Genomic DNA, 21,846 nt, shown 5'->3' with positions numbered 1-21,846 from the left:
ATGAAGCAACATGTTTAACGGCATCAGCCTGAACACCTGCCGACAGTACACGAAAATCGAATGTAAGAAAAACTTACGAAAACAACTCAGCTCTTTCCTGATTTGGTCGTCCGTATTAAACGGAGGCAGATTCGCAAAAAGAAGAAGAAAGAAGAAATCGGCACCAAGACATCCCTTGCAATCAGCACAACCACAGCTTTGTTCATTCTGGATGCAGAACGCATACATTCAGCTCCTACCTGTTCACTGACCATGAGCAGAACCTCCTCCACCTTAACCCCATTCTCAGGAACACACCTGAATTCATGCCCTAACGACAGCGTCTCCTCCGCACTAGGCTGCGAAGCCTTCGCGCACAACACGCTATTACAAAAACAGTGGGTACCACTAAACTAACAGTGCGTTAGTTTAGTACACCGTATGGCACACCATACAAAAACATTTTTTGGGAAAAAAAAGTCAAAATAAAGAAGCAAGAAAGTAAGTAAGAACAGAGCCCTCATCACTGCTTCTCAACTACAAACACTCCCAGCATGCACACAGAGAGAGAGAGAGAGAGAGAGAGAGAGAGTCTGTGTACAATTTAAAACACCAAATAATGCATGCTGAGCAGAATTAGGCCGATATCCAGTAAAGAGACGTTAAATTCTACAACCACCTAAAAGGAAGCAATTAACAAAGCCATCACCTTCAGAGAAATTAACCTGAAGAAGAGTCCCCTAAGCAAGCTGGTCCTGGGGCTCTGTTCACAGAGCCCCAGGACCAGCGACACAATTAGACCCAACCAAATCATGAGAAAGAAATATATATAATTACTTGCACATTGGAAAGAATTAACAAAACAACAGAGCAAACTAGAATGCTTTTTGGTCCTTAACAGAGAGTACACAGTGGCAGAATACCTGACCACTGTGACTGACCCAAAATGCTTTGACTATGTACAGACTCAGTGAGCATAGCCTTGCAATTCAGAAAGGTCACCGTAGGTAGACATGGCTCCCAAGAGAAGACAGGCAATGTGCACACTGCCCACAAAATGAGGTGGAAACTGAGCTACTTCCTAACCTGATGCCAAATGGATGACCATATTAGAGACACATATTTCCCTCAGATTACACAGACCCACAAAGAATTCGAAAACAAATCCAATTTTGATAAACTCCCATATCTATTGGGTGAAATGCCACAGTGTGCAATCACAGCAGCAAGATGTGTGACCTGTTGCCACAAGAAAAGGCCAACCAGTGAAAAACAAACACCATTGTAAATACAACCCATATTTATGTTTATTAATTTTTCCCTGTTTACTTTAACTATTTTCACATCGTTACAGCACTGTATATAGACAAACTATGACATTTTAAATGTCTTTATTATTTTGGGACTATTGTGAGTGTAATGTTTACTGTACATTTTGTATTGTTTATTTCACTTTTGTTTATTATCTATTTCACTTGCTTTGGATAATGTAAACTTATGTTTCCCATGCCTATACAGCCCCGTGCATTGAATTGAGAGAAATGCTTTACCAGTGCTGTTACAGTTCATTCGGAAAGTATTCAGACCACTAGAGTTTTTCCACATTTTATTACGTTACAGCCTTATTCTAAAATGTATTAAATAGTTTCCCCCCCTCATCAATCTACATACAATACCCCATAATGACAAAGGAAAAACAGGTCTTTAGACATTTTTGCACCTTTATAAAATAAAATAAACTGAAATATCACATTTACAGCGCATTCGGAAAGTATTCAGACCCATTTACTTTTTCCACATTTTGTTACGTTACAGCCTCATCATGAAATGGATGACATTGTTTTTTTCCCTCATCAATCTACAAACAATACCCCATAATGATGAAGCAGAAAACTGTTTAAAAAAACAGAAATACAACATTTACATAAATATTAAGACCCTTTACTCAGTACTTTGTTGAAGCACCTTTGGCAGTGTTTACAGCCTCGAGTCTTATTGGGTATGAAGCTACAAGCTTGGCACACCTGTATTTGGGGAGTTTATCCCATTCTTCTCTGCAGATCCTCTCAAACTCTGTCAGGTTGGATGGGGAGCATCGCTTCACAGCTATGTTCAGGTCTCTCCAGAGATGTTTGATCGGTTTCAAGTCCAGGTTATCGCTGGGCCACTCAAGGACATTCAGAGACTTAAATCAAATCAAATCAAATGTATTTGTCACATACACATGGTTAGCAGATGTTAATGCGAGTGTAGCGAAATGCTTGTGCTTCTAGTTCCGACAATGCAGTAATGACCAACGAGTAATCTAACCTAACAATTCCAAAACTACTACCTTATACACACAAGTGTAAAGGGATAAAGAATATGTACATAAAGCTATATGAATGAGTGATGGAACAGAACGGCGTAGGCAAGATGCAGTAGATGGTATCGAGTACAGTATAAACATATGAGATGAGTAATGTAGGGTATGTAAACAAAGTGGCATAGTTTAAAGTGGCTAGTGACACATATATTATATAAAGATGCAGTAAATGATATAGGGTACAGTATAAACACATACATATGAGATGAGTAATGTAGGGTATGTAAACATTATATTAAGTACCATTGTTTAAAGTGGCTAGTGATATATTTTACATCAATTTACATCAATTCCTATTATTAAAGGGGCTGGAGTTGAGTCAGTGTGTTGGCAGCAGCCCCTCAATGTTAGTGGTGGCTGTTTAACAGTCTGATGGCCTTGAGATAGAAGCTGTTTTTCAGTATCTCGGTCCCTGCTTTGATGCACCTGTACTGACCTCGCCTTCTGGATGATAGTGGGGTGAACAGGCAGTGGCTCGGGTGGTTGTTGTCCTTGATGGTCTTTATGGCCTTCCTGTGACATCGTGTGGTGTTGGTGTCCTGGAGGGCAGGTAGTTTGCCCCCGGTGATGCGTTGTGCAGACCTCACTACCCTCTGGAGAGCCTTACGGTTGTGGGCGGAGCAGTTGCCTTAGCAGGCAGTGATACAGCCTGACAGGATGCTCTCGATTGTGCATCTGTAGAAGTTTGTGAGTGCTTTTGGTGACAAGCCGAATTTCTTCAGCCTCCTGAGGTTGAAGAGGCGCTGCTGCGCCTTCTTCACGACGCTGTCTGTGTGGTTGGACCAATTCAATTTGTCCGTGATGTGTACGCCGAGGATCTTAAAACTTACTACACTCTCCACTACTGTCCCGCCGATGTGGATAGGGGGGTGCCTGAAGTCCACAATCATCTCCTTTGTTTTGTTGATGTTGAGTGTGAGGTTATTTTCCTGACACCACACTCCGAGGGCCCTCACCTTCTCCCTGTAGGCCGTCTCGTCGTTGTTGGTAATCAAGCCTACCACTGTAGTGTCGTCCGCAAACTTGATGATTGAGTTGGAGGCGTGCATGGCCACGCAGTCATGGGTGAACAGGGAGTACAGGAGAGGGCTCAGAACGCACCCTTGTGGGGCCCCAGTGTTGAGGATCAGCAAGGTGGAGATGTTGTTACCTACCCTCACCACCTGGGGGCGGTCCGTCAGGAAGTCCAGTACCCAGTTGCACAGGGCGGGGTCGAGACCCAGGGTCTCGAGCTTGATGACGAGTTTGGGGAGTACTATGGTGTTAAATGCTGAGCTGTAGTCGATGAACAGCATTCTCACATAGGTATTCCTCTTGTTCAGATGGGTTAGGGCAGTGTGCAGTGTGGTTGAGATTGCATCGTCTGTGGACCTATTTGGGCGGTAAGCAAATTGGAGTGGATCTAGGGTGTCAGGTAGGGTGGAGGTAATATGGTCCTTGACTAGTCTCTCAAAGAACTTCATGATGACGGAAGTGAGTGCTACGTTTAGTCGTTTAGCTCAGTTACCTTAGCTTTCTTGGGAACAGTGACAATGGTGGCCCTCTTGAAGCATGTGGGAACAGCAGACTGGGAAAAGGTTTGATTGAATATGTCCGTAGACACACCAGCCAGCTGGTCTGCGCATGCTCTGAGGACGCGGCTGGGGATGCCGTCTGGGCCTGCAGCCTTGCGAGGGTTAACACGTTTAAATGTTTTCCTCATGTCGGCTGCAGTGAAGGAGAGTCCGCAGGTTTTGGTTGCGGGCCGTGTCAGTGGCACTGTATTGTCCTCAAAGCGGGCAAAACAATTATTTAGTCTGCCTGGGAGCAAGACATCCTGGTCCGTGACGTGGCTGGTTTTCTTTTTGTAATCCGTGATTGACTGTAGACCCTGCCACATACCTCTTGTGTCTGTGCCGTTGAATTGTGACTCTACTTTGTCTCTATACTGATGCTTAGCTTGTTTGATTGTCTTTTGGAGGGAATAGCTACACTGTTTGTATTCGGTCATGTTTCCGGTCACCTTTCTCTGGTTAAAATCAGTGGTTCACGCTTTCAGTTTCACGCAAATGCTGCCACCAATCCACGGTTTCTGGTTTGGGAATGTTTTAATCGTTGCTATGGGAACGACATCATCAATGCACTTTCTAATGAACTCGCTCACCGAATCAGCGTATTCGTCAATGTTGTTGTTGGACGCAATGCGGAACATATCCCAATCCACGTGATCGAAGCAGTCTTGAAGCGTAGAATCAGATTGGTCGGACCAGCGTTGAACAGACCTGAGCGCGGGAGCTTCTTGTTTTAGTTTCTGTCTGTAGGCAGGAAGCAACAAAATGGAGTCGTGGTCAGCTTTTCCGAAGCCACTCCTGCGTTGTCTTGGTTGTGTGCTTAGTGTCGTTGTCCTGTTGGAAGGTGAAACTTCACCCCAGTCTGAGGTCCTGAGTGTTCTGGAGCAGATTTTCATCAAGGATCTCTCTGTACTTTGCTCCGTTCATCTTTTCCTCAATCCTGACTTGTCTCCCAGTCCCTGCCACTGACAAACATCCTCACAGCATGATGCTGCCACCACCTTTCTTCACTTTAGGGAGGGTGCCAAGTTTGCTCCAGACATAACATTTGGCATCCAGGCCAAAAAGTTCAATCTGGTTTAATCAGACCAGATAATCTTGTTTCTCATGGTCAGAGAGTCTTTAGGTGTCTTTTGGCAAAATTCAAACGGGCTGTGGTGCCTTTTACTGAGGAGTGGCTTCCAACTGGCCACTCTACCATAAAGGCCTGATTGGTGGAGTGCTGCAGATGTGGTTGTCCTTTTGGAAGGTTCTCCCATCTCCACAGAGGAACTTTGGAGCTCTTTCAGAGTGACCATCGTTTTTTTGGTATCCTTACCCAGATCTGTACCACAACACAATCCTGTCTCGGAGCTCTATGGACAATTCCTTCGACCTCGTCTTGGTTTTTGCTCTGACATTCAGTGTCAACTTTGGAACCTTATATAGACAGGTGTTTGCCTTTCCAAATCATGTCCCATCAATTGAATTTACTTCACGTGAACTCCAAGTTGTAGAAACATGGAAACAGGATGCACCTGAACTTAATTTTCAGGGTCTCATTGCAAAGGGTCTGAATAATTATTTATATCGGGTAATTATTTATTTTTTAAATTAAAGCTTGTTTTTGCTTTGTCATTATGGGATATTGTGTGTAGATTGATGAGGATTTTTGTTTTATGTAATACATTTTAGATTAAGGCTGTAACATAACAAAAATGTGAAAAAGTCAAGTGGTCTGAATACTTTCTGAAGGAACTGTATATATATATATATATATATATATATATATATATATATATATATATATATATATATATATATATATATATATTTATTATTTGCATTTTATTTTAGTTGACCAGCAATGGGATGCTTTCTGTATTCACAAAGCATGGGAGAAGAGCTCTTTGCCCTAACACTACACAGCTGATTTAAATAACTGACTGTCATTCAGCTTTGATTATTTGAATCAGCAGTGTAGTGCTAGGGCAAAAACCAAAATGTGCACCCATGTTGGGTCCCAGGATCGAGTTTGGGAAACCCTGGTCTAGGAGAGAATACAGAAATGAATAAGCTAGAGTTACACTCACAAGTGGGGAGGAGTGACCCTCTCATCTCTCTCTTTCACTCTTATTTTCTTTCTTGAATCTTTTTCTGCTCTCATCCACTCTCTATTTGTTTCACTCCATTCCTCTTTCCCCCTGCAATGTAGTGAAATACTAGTCTGGTACTCTGGATCTGTCTCTACCTTCTTGTGATTGGGTCCATCTTTGTGATTCATTGTTTTGATTAAACATCAGTCTAAGCCTTTCAATTTTACCAGTGCTCCTCCATCTAACTGTTGCCTCCACCCACTCTTTGCTAAGATGCATCTGTTGCTGTTTCTCCTCAAGCTAATACTGAAGGGAATTTGTGTTGGTGTTTACGTAACCTAGATAATGAAATACTGCATTCATTATTTCGGTAGAGGTTTACTGCATACTGCAAGAGAGTGTATTGAGACTGACAAAAACGTCTAACTAGACATTTATTTATTTATTTATTAAAAAGTTAAACCGTTATTTCTGTCGTAGTGAAATAGTTATTTCTTTAAAAGCGAGATTAAATGTTGTTTCTGTAGTCATGCATGTTGTCGAGTTTGGTTCTCCCAAACATTTTCAGCCAGTTACCTTGGAAACCACATTTGGCAAATCAATGAAAGTAATATCACTGGGCATACCTCCTTCTCCTCCCTGTCTCTCTCTCTCTCTCTAACTCTCCCGCCTCCCCTTCACTCTCTCTCCCGCTGTCTCCCGCATCTACCTAACTCAGTCATCTCTCCTTCACACACACAGCCAAAGGACTAGCAGACAGCACTCTTCCCCGGATTATTTTACTCAAACAGGGGGTGGAGGACAGGAAAGAGCAGAAAGGAAAAGAAGAAGGGAAGCGAGTAGAGGAGAAGAGTTTCACTCTTTCCCTGTGATGTTGGAGGAGGAAGGGGGGATTTTTACCTGATGGTAGTCCAGGACTGATACATTAGTGGGGCTGTATGGACACCTATTTCTAGCTCTGGGGGGGGCATCTGATCCCAGGATGGGGAGAGCGGAGAGCGAGCGCTGAGGAGAGGACAGGTTCTGGAGGAGGGATCAGAGAAATCCAACCAGCTCTCTCAACTGTTGCTGCAGGAAATTATGGGATAACGGGATTTTTTTGTGGATACTTGGTGACCACTTGGGTGTACCCACCATGAATCTGGTTGGCCCAGCTTAGCTCTGTTGGTACAGGCAGATGTACTGCTCTGTTTGGGGAAAAAGTCAAAGGACATAGGTGTAATCCGACACAAGGGACTGGGTTTGTCTGGGCCTGGGCCCGTTTTGATTAGATCGTGTCCCCAGGATGTTGAGTCTGGATGGGCTGGAGATGATAGCTGTCCTGGTGGTGATGGGACTGTTCGTCAAAGTCCTGGAGCAGTTTGGACTCTTCGAAGTTGTAGGAGAGGAAGGTAATGGACGGGGTGTGTGGGGGGGAGGGGTGAGTGTGTTATTATTATTTCTGAAATTATTGTATTTAATCAAATTCCATACAATTTCTATTTATTTTTATTTAAATTTACTTACACTTTATTATCAGTAGAAAATATTGCAAAGTCTAGATATTAACCTTGAGTGGCTACTACAGAGAACTTGGCATTTTGGCCTATTTGGCTACCATTTTGGCTTTAGCTTTGGCTTAAGCCCATATGTGGATTTGAGCCCCCACAAAAAGAACCAGAGCAAGTTCAACTAAAATCAACGTAATTTCTGCAGGTCAGGTTTGACAGACTGAAAGAGAAATTGATAGATTAAGAGAGAACATACAGAAACATTAATTCATTTGTCATGAAGATGAATGGCACACTAATATTTTCTCTTTAATGACCCTATCAAAATAACAGCTATTTTCAGTTTGTTGCTAACTTGCTGCATAAAATATGCTGTAAAATATAATAGAAACAAAGAAAGTACAGTATGAAGATAGGCAGAAACTGCTTCTCCAATAGAAATCCCTGATCACACTTGTAAGCGACGTTGGCTAGCTAAGCTCATGAGCAGAAACACGTCATCGGTATAACGGTCGTCCCGTGCCAAACTGCGCATGTGCAGGCCATCAAATCAAAAGCACTCCGTCCCTTTTCTAACTGTTATAGGCCAATTTCTATTTTGCCCTGTTCATCAAGTGTTGTGAAAACTTGTCAATAATCAACTGGTTGGCTTTCTCGATGTCTATAGTATTCTCTCTGCTATGCAATCTGGTTTCCTCTAAGGTTATGGATGTGTCACTGCAACATTCAAGGTCCTCAATGATGTCACCATTGCCCTTGATTTTAAGCAATGTTGTGCTGCTGTTTTTATTGACTTGGCCAAAGCTTTTGATACGGTAGACCATTCCATTCTTGTGGGCCGGCTAAGTATTAGTGTCTCTGAGGGGCCTTTGGCCTGGTTTGCTAACTACCTCTCTCAAAGAGTGCAGTGTATAATGTCAGAACATCTGCTGTCTCAGCCACTGCCTGTCACCAAGGGTGTACAGCAAGGCTCGATCCTAGGCCCCACACTCTTCTCAATTTACATCAGCAACATAGCTCAGGCAGTAGGAAGCTCTCTCATCCATTTATATGCAGATGATACAGTCTTATACTCAGTTGGCCCCTCCCCGGATTTTGTGTTAAACGCTCTACAACAAAACGTTCTTAGTGTCCAACAAGCTTTCTCTGCCCTCAACCTTGTCCTGAACACCTCCAAAACAAAGGTAATGTTGTTTGGTAAAAGGAATGCCCCTCTGCCCACAGGTGTGATTACAACCTCTGATGGTTTAGAGCTTGAGGTATTCACCTCATACAAGTACTTGGGAGTATGGCTAGATGGTACACTGTCCTTCTCTCAGCACATATCAAAGCTGCAGGCTAAAGTTAAATCTAGACTTGGTTTCCTCTATCGTAATCGCTCCTCTTTCACCCCAGCTGCCAAACAAACCCTGATTCAGATGACCATCCTACCCATGCTAGATTACGGAGACGTAATTTGTAGATCGACAGGTAAGGGTGCTCCCGAGCGAGCTAGATGTTCTTTACCATTCAACCATCAGATTTGCCACCAATGCTCCTTATAGGACACGTCACTGCACTCTATACTCTTCTGTGAACTGGTCATCTCTGTATACCCACCGCAATACTCACTAGTTGATGCTTATTTATAAAACCCTCTTAGGCCTCAATCCCCCCAATCTACGATATCTACTGCAGCCCTCATCCTCCACATACAGCACCTGTCCTACCATGAGGATGTTGCCTCTAATCAATGGCTTCTGGTTGGGATATGTACATATGGTCGCTTATTGATGAAGCCGATGACTGAGGTGGTATACACCTCAGTGCCATTAGATGAATCCCGGAACATATTCCAGTCTGTGCTAGCAAAACATTCCTATCTTCCACGTCATCTGACCACTTCCGTATTGAGTGAGTCACTGGTACTTCCTGCTTTAGTTTTTGCTTGTAAGCAGGAATCAGGAGGATAGAATTATGATCAGATTTGCCAAATGGAGGGCAGGGGAGAGCTTTGTATGCATCTCTGTGTGTGGAGTAAAGGTGGTCTAGTTTTTTTCCATCTGGTTGCACATGTGACATGCTGGTAAGAATATGGTAAATGTCCCGTTGGTAGGATAATCGTAAGTTATCAATTATATTTTCCAATGATTGCATGTTAGCAAGTAGAACGGAAGGCAGTGGGAGTTTACTCGCTCGCCTACGGATTCTCAGAAGGCAGCCCGATCTGCAGCCTCTTTTCCTTCATCTTTTCTTCACGCAAATGACTGGGATTTGGGCCTGTTCCTGGGAGAGCAGTATATACGTCTCGTTGGACTCGTTAAAGGAAAAAGCTTCTTCCAGTTCATGGTGAGTAATTGCTTTTCTGATGTCCAGAAGTTATTTTCAGTCGTCGAGACGGTAGCAGCAACATTATGTACAAAATAAGTTTCAAAACAAACAATGCAAAAAAAATGAACAAAATAGCACAATTGGTCAGGAGCATGTAATTGTCAGCCATCATCTTCATGATGTGTGTTTTGTCCTATATTTTTATTTTATTTTTATTTTTAATCCCAGCCCCCGTCCCCGCAGGAGGCCTTGGCCTTTTGGTAGGCCGTCATTGTAAATAAGAATTTGTTCTTAACTGCCTAGTTAAATAAAGGTTAGATAAAAATAATAATAATAATATAATGTTTTTTTTAAAAATCAATATCACAAGGTTGGAGTAATCACATGTGCAACTACTTAAGGCAGTGGCTCAAATCTAGGTTGTGTCTTTAGATTTCAAGCAAAATAACAACTAAGGAAGTATTTTTCACTTCTCTCATTGACTTCTCAAACCTTACACAGGCTTCGTCTGTTTAGCAAGCTTCCCCGGAAGCATTGCAATGTTAAGCCTCTGTGCCTATTCACCTTTTGTTTCCCCGCCCACTTGAGCCAGTTCCTTATGTAACACAGTTGTTAAAGCAAGCAAAACCATTGTTAAGTAAATTATTCAATAAAGTGCACAGAATTTGAAAGAAATGTTAATTTGGTCGCACCGTGAGAGTTAAGATACTCTTCAAAGAGGTAGTGTTTCAGACATTTTCGAAAGGTGGGCAGGGACTCTGCTGTCCTGACCTTAGGTGGAAGCTTGTTAAACCATTGGGGTGCCAGGACAGAGAAGAGCTTGGACTGGGCTGAGCTGAGCGGGAGCTGCTGTTCCCGTAGGATTGGAAGGGCCAAGAAACCAGAGATGGTATGGAGTGCTCCGGTTGGGATGTAGGGTTGGAGCATAGCCTGAAGGTAAGGAGGAGCAGTTCCCCTTGCTGCTCTGTAGGCAAGCACCAGGGTCTTGTAGATGATGCAAGCTTCAACTAGAAGCCAGTGAAGTGTACAGAGGAGCGGGGAGACATGAGAGAACTTAGGAAAGTTGAACACCAGGCGAGCTACGACATTCTGGATGTTGCAGGGGTTTGAAGGCACAGCCCAGCCGATGGCACAGCCCAGCCAATGGAGAGTTACAGTAGTCTAGATAGGAGAAGACAAGTGCCTGGATTAGTGTGAGTAAAGGTTGTACTCTACGGATGTTGTTGAGCGTAAACCTGCAGGAGCAAGTCACTGCTTTTATGTTTGCAGAGAACAACAGGGTGTTGTTCAGGGTCACGCCAAGGTTGTTTTCACCAGTGGAGGCTGAATGGAAGGAGCTATAGGAGGATGGGCTTATTGTAATGGCTGAAATGGAATAATGGAATGTTATCAAATATATCAAAACCACGTTTGACTCCGTTCCATCTATTGCATTCCAGCCATTACAATAAGCCTGTCCTCCTATAGCTTCTCCAACCAGCTTCCTCTAATTTGCACTCTGGGAGGGGGAAACCATGGAATTGTCAACCATGATGTAGAGGTCTTGGAGCGGGCAGGACTTTCCTGGGAAGAAGGTGTTTTGTCAAGATTGCTCTTGGCCAACATCCAAGCTCAGATGTCTGCCAGGCACGCAGAGATGCGTGTTGCCATCTGGGTGTCAGAAGGGAGGAAGGAGAAGAGCAGTTGAGTGTCATCTATATAGCAATGATAGGAGAATCAATGTGAGGATATGACAGAGCCAAGTGACTTGGTGTAAAGAGAAAAGAGGAGAGGGCCTAGAACCGTGCCCTGGATGCGTGCTCAGTCCCTTCCTGTACTCCATGTTCACTCATGACTGCACGGCCAGTTACAACTTCAACACCATCATTAAGTTTGCAGATGACAGAACTGTGGTAGGTCTGATCACCAACAACGACGAGACAGCATTTAGGGAGGAGGTTGGAGACCTGGCTATGTGGTGCCAGGACAACAACCTCTCCCTCAATGTGATCAAGACTAAGGAGATGATTTTGGACTACAGGAAAAGGAGGACCGACCACTCCCCCATTCTCATCGACGGGTCTGTAGTGAGGCAGGTTGAGAGCTTCAAGTTCCTCAAAAGGTTCTACAGCTGCACCATCAAAAGCATGGTTGCATCACTGCCTGGTATGGCAACTGCTCGGCCTTCGATCCGCAAGGCACTACAGAGGGGCCAATCATGCTGCCATCCAGGACCTCTATACCAGGCGATGTCAGAGGAAGGCCCTAAAAATTGTCAAAGACTCCAGCCAGCCTAATCATTGACTGTTCTCTCTGCTACCCCATGGCAAGCGGTACCGGAGCGCCAAGTCCAGGTCCAAGATACTTCTAAACAGCTTCTACCCCCAAGCCATAAAACTACTGAACATCTAAACAAACTGCTGCTCTTTAATTATTTGTTACTTTATTTCTAATTGTTTTAGGTATTTTTCTTATAACTGCATTGTTGGTTAAGGGCTTGTAAGTAAGCATTTCACTGTTGTATACTACTGTTGTATAAACCTGTTGCATTCGGCGCATGTGACAAATAACATTTTATTTTATTTGGGTGGATACCAGTAGTGAGAGCACGTGTTGCAGACACAGATCCTCTCCATGCCACCAAGTAGCATGGTAGGTAGTGCTAGGTATCAACAGCCAATCCTGTAAGGGCTGGAATCTATAGTGAGCTTTGGATTGGTAAATCACGCTCAGATATCGCCAAGGAATTGCCTGATGTGTGACAGGACGTGTTGACATGTATTTGGCTTTTTAGAAGTTTGACATGGGGGTTGCACTGAGGATTTTACAAACCTGGGCATTGTCATCTGCAAAGACAACAAAGTATGAACGCTACCTATTGCTATTGTTTTACCTGAGACCAAAGAGCTACGACTTCATAGGTGTCTCTTTAGGGACCACATGTATGAAATTTCAAGTACTCTAGCCAAAAAAAAACAAGGTAGAAAAGGGAATCTGATTCAGAGTCAACAAGTTACATTAAAATCCTTCTTTATATCCCAAAACGTCAGTTTAGTTGGAGCCATCGATTTGAGTTAACCACTCGTTCAACATGCAGAGAAAGGAATCCAAACATCTACCGCTAAACTTTGTTAAAACAAGTCAAAATACATTTCTATTGACTCCTCAGATACCCTAAAATGTAATCAAACTATAATATTTCATACGGAAAGAAGTGCGTTCAATAGGAAACCGATATTAGCAGGTGCGTCTTGTCTTCATCGCACGCCCAAACACAAATTTTCAATAGTGTGTCCCAGTACTAAAACTCATATTTCTTACTCGTTTTGGAAGAAACAAGCCTGAAACTTTGAACATAGAGTGCTGACACCTATGGAAGCCAAAGGAATTGCATACTGGGAGCTAGATTTCATTATTTCCCTACACTTTCCATTGTAAGAGCATGGGCTCTCAAAACAAAAAAGTTTCCGGTTTGTTTTTCTTTGGATTGTCTCCTACCGTACCTATTGTGATATAGTCTCCTACATTATTTTAATATTTCAACAAACTTCAAAGTGTTTTCTTTTCAATGGTACCAATTATATGCATATCCTGGCTTCAGTGCCTGAGCAACAGGAAGTTTATGTCAGTCAGGCGGAAATTGAGAAAAAAGGACCCCAGCCCTAGCATTAAATAAAGGTTCAATTAAAAAACAAAAATGAAAAAATTACAAAATTGGGGAAGTCTGATGTGCATTTACAGCTGTCTATTACATAGGGATCTCTTTTGTTTTGTCTTTTTTGCATTACATTACATGGGGCTTTGCATTAACAATGCAAATTATCACTGGTCTTTAGTATATGAAGGTATACCAGAGAGAGAAGGAAAAATGCAGTTTTTTTATACATGTGCAGTGCATTCGGAAAGTATTCAGACCCCTTGACTTTTTTCACATGTTGTTATGTTACAGCATTATTATCAAATTGATTTAAAAAAAAATCTTATCAATCTACACACAATACCCCATAATGACAAAGCAAAAACAGGTTTTCAGTTGTTTAAAAAAATATATAAAAATAATCATGTTTACATACACTACCAGTCAAAAGTTTTAGAACACCTACTCATCCAAGGGTTTTTCTTTAATATTTACTATTTTCTGCATCATAGAATAATAGTGAAGACATCAAAACTATGAAATAACACATATGGAATCATGTAGTAACCAAATAGCCACCCATTGCCTTGATGACAGCTTTGCACACTCTTATAATTCTCTCAACCAGCTTCTGAGGTAGTCACCTGGAATGCATTTCAATTAATAGGTGTGCCTTGTTAAACATTAATTTGTGGAATTTCTTTCCTTGGTATAGGAATGGTATACATAAGATAGCCCTATTTGGTAAAATACCAAGACCATATTATAGCAAGAACAGCTCAAAATAAGCGAAAAGAAACGACAGTCCATCATTACTTTAAGACATGAAGGTCAGGCAATCCGCAACATTTCAAGAACTTTGAACGTTTTTTAAAGTGCAACAACAGTCAAGTGCTATGAAGAAACTGTCTCTCATGAGGACCGCCACAGGAAGGGAAGACCCAGTTACCTCTGCTGCAGAGGATATGTTCATTAGAGTTCCCAGCCTCAGAAATTGTAGCCCAAATAAATGCTTCACAGAGTTCAAGAAGCAGACACATCTCAACATCAGCTGTTCAGAGGAGACTGTGTGAATCAGACCTTCATGATTGAATTGCTGCAAAGAAAGCACTACTAAAGGACACCAATAAGGAAAAAATACTTGCTTGGGCCAAGAAACACAAGCAATGGACATTAGACCGGTGGAAATTTGTCCTTTGGTCTGGAGTCCAAATTGGAGATTTTTGGTTCCAAACGCAGTGTCTTTGTGAGACGCGGTGTGGGTGAACGGTTGATCTCCGCATGCGTATTTCCCACCGTAAAGCATGGAGGAGGAGGTGTTATGGTGTGGGGGTGCTTTGCTGGTGACACTGTCAGTGATTTATTTCGAATTCAAGGCACACTTAACCAACATGCCTACCACAGCATTCTGCAGCGATACGCCATCCCATCTGGTTTGGGCTTAGTGTGATTATCATTTGTTATATTTATTCTACAATGTAGAAAATAGTAAAAAATAAAGAAAACCCCTTGAATGAGTAGATGTTCTAAAACTTTTGACCGGTAGTGTAGGTATTCAGACCCTTTACTTAGTACTTTGTTAAAACACCATTGGCAGCGAATACAGCCTCTTAGTTTTCTTGGGTATGACACTACAGGTTGGCACACCTGTACTTGGGGATAGTAGATGCCAGACACACCGCTTTGAGTGTGTCAGTAACCGCAACGCTGCTGGGTTTTTCACACTCAACAGTTTCCCATGTGTATCAAGAGTGGTCCACCACCCAAAGGACATCCAGCCAACTTGACACAACTGTGGGAAGCATTGGCGTCAACATGGGCCAGCATCTCTGTAGAACGTTTCCGACACCTTGTAGAATCCATGCCCTGACAAGGTTCTGAGGTCAAAAGGGGGTGAAACTCAATATTAGGAAGTTGTTCCTAATGTTTGATACACCTAGTGTACAGTGCCTTGTGAAAGTATTCGGCCCCCTTGAACTTTGCAACCTTTTGCCACATTTCAGGCTTCAAACATAAAGATATAAAACTGTATTTTTTTGTGAAGAATCAACAACAAGTGGGACACAATCATGAAGTGGAACGACATTTATTGGATATTTCAAACTTTTTTAACAAATCAAAAACTGAAAAATTGGGCGTGCAAAATTATTCAGCCCCCTTAAGTTAATACTTTGTAGCGCCACCTTTTGCTGCGATTACAGCTGTAAGTCGCTTGGGGTATGTCTCTATCAGTTTTGCACATCGAGAGACTGACATTTTGTAATGAGTTTCGTCTTCATACGAAGGAGAGTCGGACCAAAATGCAGCGTGTGGTTTACGATCCATGTTTATTAATAATACGAAACACGAATCTCCAATACAATACTACAAAACGTAACGAAACCCTAACAGCCTATATAGTGTGAACACAGGGACACATAGGACAGGAACAATCACCCACAAACACACAGTGAAACCCAGGCTACCTAAATATGGTTCCCAATCAGAGACAATGACGAACACCTGCCTCTGACTGAGAACCATATCAGGCTGAACATAGAAATAGACAAACAAGACATGAAACATAGAATACCCACTCAGATCACACCCTGACCAATCAAAACATAGAAAATACAAAGTAAACTATGGTCAGGGCGTGACAGTACCCCCCCCCCCCCAAGGTGCGGACTCCGGCCGCAAAACCTGAACCTATAGGGGAGGGTCTGGGTGGGCATCTGTCCGCGGTGGCGGCTCTGGCGCTGGACGTGGACCCCACTCCATGACAGTTTTAATCCCCCTCCTAAACGTCCCTAAATAGGTTACCCACCACAATGATAACATGGGACAGAGGGACAGCTCGGGACAGAGGTAACTCGGGACAGATGGGTAGCTCAGCACTGAGAGGAAGCTCAGCACTGAGAAGAAGCTCAGCACTGAGAGGAAGCCCAGGCAGGTAGTAGAAACTACCAGAACCTGGCTGGCTGGCGGTTTCAGCAGATCCTGGTCGACTAGCAGATCTGGAAGAATCTGGTCGACTGGCGGATCTGGGAGAATCTGGTCGACTGGCGGATCTGGGAGAATCTGGTCGACTGGCGGATCTGGGAGAATCTGGTCGACTGGCGGATCTGGGAGAATCTGGTCGACTGGCAGATCTGGGAGAATCTGGACGACTGGCAGATCTGAGAGAGTCTGGACGACTGGCAGATCTGGAAGAGTCTGGACGACTGGCAGATCTGGAAGAGTCTGGTCGACTGGCAGATCTGGAAGAGTCTGGTCGACTGGCAGATCTGGAAGAGTCTGGTCGACTGGCAGATCTGGAAGAGTCTGGTCGACTGGCAGATCTGGAAGAGTCTGGTCGACTGGCAGATCTGGAAGAGTCTGGTCGACTGGCAGATCTGGAAGAGTCTGGTCGACTGGCAGATCTGGAAGAGTCTGGTCGACTGGCAGATCTGGAAGAGTCTGGACGACTGGCAGATCTGGAAGAGTCTGGACGACTGGCAGATCTGGAAGAGTCTGGACGACTGGCAGATCTGGAAGAGTCTGGACGACTGGCAGATCTGGAAGAGTCTGGACGACTGGCAGATCTGGAAGAGTCTGGACGACGGGCAGATCTGGAAGAGTCTGGTCGACTGGCAGATCTGGAAGAGTCTGGTCGACTGGCAGATCTGGAAGAGTCTGGTCGACTGGCAGATCTGGAAGAGTCTGGTCGACTGGCAGATCTGGAAGAGTCTGGTCGACTGGCAGATCTGGAAGAGTCTGGACGACTGGCAGATCTGGAAGAGTCTGGACGACTGGCAGATCTGGAAGAGTCTGGACGACTGGCAGATCTGGAAGAGACTGGTCGACACAGACTGGCTGCTCTGGCTGCTCCATGCTGACTGACAGCTCTGGCTGCTCCATGCTGGCAGACTGCTCTGGCTGCTCCATGCTGACTGGCAGCTCTGGCTGCTCCATGCTGACTGACAGCTCTGGCTGCTCCATGCTGGCAGACTGCTCTGGCTGCTCCATGCTGACTGGCAGCTCTGGCTGCTCCATGCTGACTGGCGGCCCTGGCTGCTCTGGCTGCTCCATGCTGACTGACAGCTCTGGCTGCTCTGGCTGCTCCATGCTGACTGGCGGCCCTGGCTGCTCTGGCTGCTCCATGCTGACTGGCGGCCCTGGCTGCTCCATGCTGACTGGCGGCCCTGGCTGCTCCCTGCTAACTGGCGGCCCTGGCTGCTCCCTGCTAACTGGCAGCTCTGGCTGCTCTGGCTGCTCCATGCTGACTGACTGCTCCATGCTGACTGGCTGCTCCATGCTGACTGGCTGCTCCATGCTGACTGGCGGCCCTGGCTGCTCCATGCTGACTGGCGGCCCTGGCTGCTCCATGCTGACTGGCGGCCCTGGCTGCTCCATGCTGACTGGCGGCCCTGGCTGCTCCATGCAGACTGGCAGCTCTGGCGGCTCCTTGCAGACTGGCAGCTCTGGCGGCTCCTTGCAGACTGGCAGCTTTGGCGGCTCCTTGCAGACTGGCAGCTTTGGCGGCATCCTGCAGACAGGCAGCTCTGGCAGCTCCTTGCAGACTGGCAGCTCCTTGCAGACTGGCAGCTCCTTGCAGACTGGCAGCTCCTTGCAGACTGGCAGCTCCTTGCAGACTGGCAGCTCCTTGCAGACTGGCAGCTCCTTGCAGACTGGCAGCTCCATGCTAACTGGCAGCTCTATGCTAACTGGCAGCTCTATGCTAACTGGCAGCTCTATGCTAACTGGCAGCTCTATGCTAACTGGCAGCTCTATGCTAACTGGCAGCTCTATGCTAACTGGCAGTTCTGAACAGGCGGGAGACTCCGGCAACGCTGTAGAGGCGGAAAGCTCTGACAGCGCTAAACCGGCGGGAGACTCCAACAGCGCTGAAGAGGAGGAAGGCTCTGGCAGCGCTGAACAGGTGAGAGACTCCGACAGCGCTGGAGAGGAGGAAGGCTCCGACAGCGCTAAACAGGCGAGGCGCACTGTAGGCCTGATGCGTGGTGCTGGCACTGGTGGTACTGGGCCGAGGACACGCACAGGAAGCCTAGTGCGGGGAGCTGCTACCGGAGGGCTGGGGTGTGGAGGTGGCACAGGATGGGTTAGACCGTGAAGGCGTACTGGAGATCTTGAGAGCGGTGTTGGCACAGGACATGCAAGGCTAGGGAGGTACACAGGAGGCCTGGTGCGTGAGACTGGCACTGTCTTCACCAGCTGACTAGCACGCACCTCAGGACGAGTAGAGAGCACTGACCCAGGTGCCAATAAATCCCCGACACGCTCCTTCGGGCGAATATCATATTTAAAGCACCAACACAGCAACTCCCTCATTTCACTCTCCTCCAATTTCTCCATTAACTCCTTCACAGTCTCTGCTTCGCTTACCTCCAACACCGGTTCTGGTCTCCTCCTTGGCTCCTCACGATAAACAGGGGGAGTTGGCTCAGGTCTGCGACCTGGCGTAGCCATACTCCCTGTTAGCCCCCCCCCAGTAAATTTTTGAGGCTTACTCTCGGGCTTCCATCCGCTCCGTCGTGCTACTTCCTCATATTTGCGCCTCTCAGCTTTCGCCGCCTCCAGTTCTTCCTTGGGACGGCGATATTCTCCCGGTTGAGCCCATGGTCCACCATTATCTAATTCATACTCCCATGACGCTCTCTCCCACTGCGGCTGCTGCTGCTCCTGCTGCCTCTGTTCCTTCTTCGGCTGCACCTTGGTGCGGCTATACTCCCCTGGTTTAGCCCAGGGTCCTCTCCCGTCGAGGATTTCCTCCCATGTCCAGAAATCCTTACAACGTAACTCCTCTTTTTGCTGCTGCTGCTGCCTGTTGACACGCCGCTTGGTCCGTTGGTGGTGGGTGATTCTGTAATGAGTTTCGTCTTCATACGAAGGAGAGTCGGACCAAAATGCAGCGTGTGGTTTACGATCCATGTTTATTAATAATACGAAACACGAATCTCCAATACAATACTACAAAACGTAACGAAACCCTAACAGCCTATATAGTGTGAACACAGGGACACATAGGACAGGAACAATCACCCACAAACACACAGTGAAACCCAGGCTACCTAAATATGGTTCCCAATCAGAGACAATGACGAACACCTGCCTCTGACTGAGAACCATATCAGGCTGAACATAGAAATAGACAAACAAGACATGAAACATAGAATACCCACTCAGATCACACCCTGACCAATCAAAACATAGAAAATACAAAGTAAACTATGGTCAGGGCGTGACACATTTTTTCCCATTCCTCCTTGCAAAACAGCTCGAGCTCAGTGAGGTTGGATGGAGAGCATTTGTGAACAGCAGTTTTCAGTTCTTTCCACAGATTCTCGATTGGATTCAGGTCTGGACTTTGACTTGGCCATTCTAACACCTGGATATGTTTATTTTTGAACCATTCCATTGTAGATTTTGCTTTATGTTTTGGATCATTGTCTTGTTGGAAGACAAATCTCCGTCCCAGTCTCAGGTCTTTTGCAGACACCATCAGGTTTTCTTCCAGAATGGTCCTGTATTTGTCTCCATCCATCTTCCCATCAATTTTAACCATCTTCCCTGTCCCTGCTGAAGAAAAGCAGGCCCAAACCATGATGCTGCCACCACCATGTTTGACAGTGGGGGTGGTGTGTTCAGGGTGATGAGCTGTGTTGCTTTTACGCCAAACATAACGTTTTGCATTGTTGCCAAAAAGTTCCATTTTGGTTTCATCTGACCAGAGCACCTTCTTCCACATGTTTGGTGTGTCTCCCAGGTGGCTTGTGGCAAACTTTAAACAACACTTTTTATGGATATCTTTAAGAAATGGCTTTCTTCTTGCCACTCTTCCATAAAGGCCAGATTTGTGCAATATACGACTGATTGTTGTCCTATGGACAGAGTCTCCCACCTCAGCTGTAGATCTCTGCAGTTCATCCAGAGTGATCATGGGCCTCTTGGCTGCATATCTGATCAGTCTTCTCCTTGTATGAGCTGAAAGTTTAGAGGGACGGCCAGGTCTTGGTAGATTTGCAGTGGTCTGATACTCCTTCCATTTCAATATTATCGCTTGCACAGTGCTCCTTGGGATGTTTAAAGCTTGGGAAATATTTTGGTATCCAAATCCGGCTTTAAACTTCTTCACAACAGTATCTCGGACCTGCCTGGTGTGTTCCTTGTTCTTCATGATGCTCTCTGCGCTTTTAACGGACCTCTGAGACTATCACAGTGCAGGTGCATTTATACGGAGACTTGATTACACACAGGTGGATTGTATTTATCATCATTAGTCATTTAGGTCAACATTGGATCATTCAGATATCCTCACTGAACTTCTGGAGAGAGTTTGCTGCACTGAAAGTAAAGGGGCTGAATAATTTTGCACGCCCAATTTTTCAGTTTTTGCTTTGTTAAAAAAGTTTGAAATATCCAATAAATGTCGTTCCACTTCATGATTGTGTCCCACTTGTTGTTGATTCTTCACAAAAAAAGACAGTTTTATATCTTTATGTTTGAAGCCTGAAATGTGGCAAAAGGTCGCAAAGTTCAAGGGGGCCAAATACTTTTGCAAGGCACTGTATATTGGAGAGAAAAGACACAGATGTAAGATCTTAATTTGACCAATATTGGCGCAGTAAAAACATTCTGCAGCAAAAGTATTTTAATGTTTAGTCCATAATGTTGCTTCATCGGTGATTAGGCTATTAGCTGGCCAAAATTTGGCTGCATTTTCCATTGGTTTTGTCTTGTCTTCCCACACACATGTTTTCAATCCCATTCATTACCTGTTGTGTATTTAACCCTCTGTTTCCCCTCATGTCTTTGTCAGAGATTGTTTATTGTCAGTGTAGTGTTTTGTATAGGTGCGCGACGGGTCTTCGTACCCATATTTGTTTATATTCATTTTTCTTATTAGTGTTATGGAGCATGTTACTTGGACAGTTATTAAAAGACTCCATTTTACACTCCGTTGGACTCTCCTGCGCCTGACTTCCCTGCCACCTATACACATATCTCTGACAAAGTGCAATCTTGTCAATATAACCATGTGTTATTGCGCGTTTTCAGTGAATTTATGTCAATCATGAAGCTCATCTACATCTACTGAGATGCAGGAAAATTCTCAGCAACAAAAGACGGATCAAATTAAGATCCTGCGTCTGTACAAAAAAAAACAGTTTGGTTATACACACAAAAACTTAGGTGCTGTGCTAATAAAGTATACATTAAAAGAACAGAAAGGCCAGCACACTGTATATGATCACAATTACCACCTTTATAGACAAGTTTTTCGATCTCAATTATTTTAGTCAGATCGAGCAGAGGTATAATGCATGAATGAAAGGATGCCTTGTGTGATCTCCCTTTCCAAATCAACATTTAGCCCCTAACTACTTCATGCCGATCAGACGGATTTGGACAGAGACTTGTGTGTGTTGCCTGTGTGGCATCCTTTACTGTAATTCTGTCAGTGAAAAGGGGAACAGGTCGT

General features: G+C 44.7%; 1 protein-coding gene across 2 annotated transcripts in view; it reads left to right on the top strand.

The window, feature by feature from the left end:
• LOC110502255 (Kv channel-interacting protein 2) overlaps window positions 1-21,846 on the top strand; it is a 96,760-nt gene that overhangs the window by 46,385 nt on the left and 28,529 nt on the right. The window contains exon 1 of one of the 2 annotated variants that reach the window (XM_021580154.2): window positions 6,697-7,360. The exons of the other annotated variant lie outside the window; for it this stretch is intronic. Coding sequence (XP_021435829.1) covers window positions 7,255-7,360 — 106 coding nt within the window. The 5' untranslated portion in view covers window positions 6,697-7,254. Of the gene's footprint in view, window positions 1-6,696; window positions 7,361-21,846 lie in introns of those variants that run through there. 2 annotated transcript variants of the gene reach the window in all.

This window comes from Oncorhynchus mykiss, chromosome 23 (genome assembly GCF_013265735.2).
Source record: "Oncorhynchus mykiss isolate Arlee chromosome 23, USDA_OmykA_1.1, whole genome shotgun sequence".
NCBI classification, from domain to species: Eukaryota; Metazoa; Chordata; class Actinopteri; order Salmoniformes; family Salmonidae; genus Oncorhynchus; species Oncorhynchus mykiss.
This window is presented reverse-complemented; position numbering and strand designations above follow the sequence as displayed.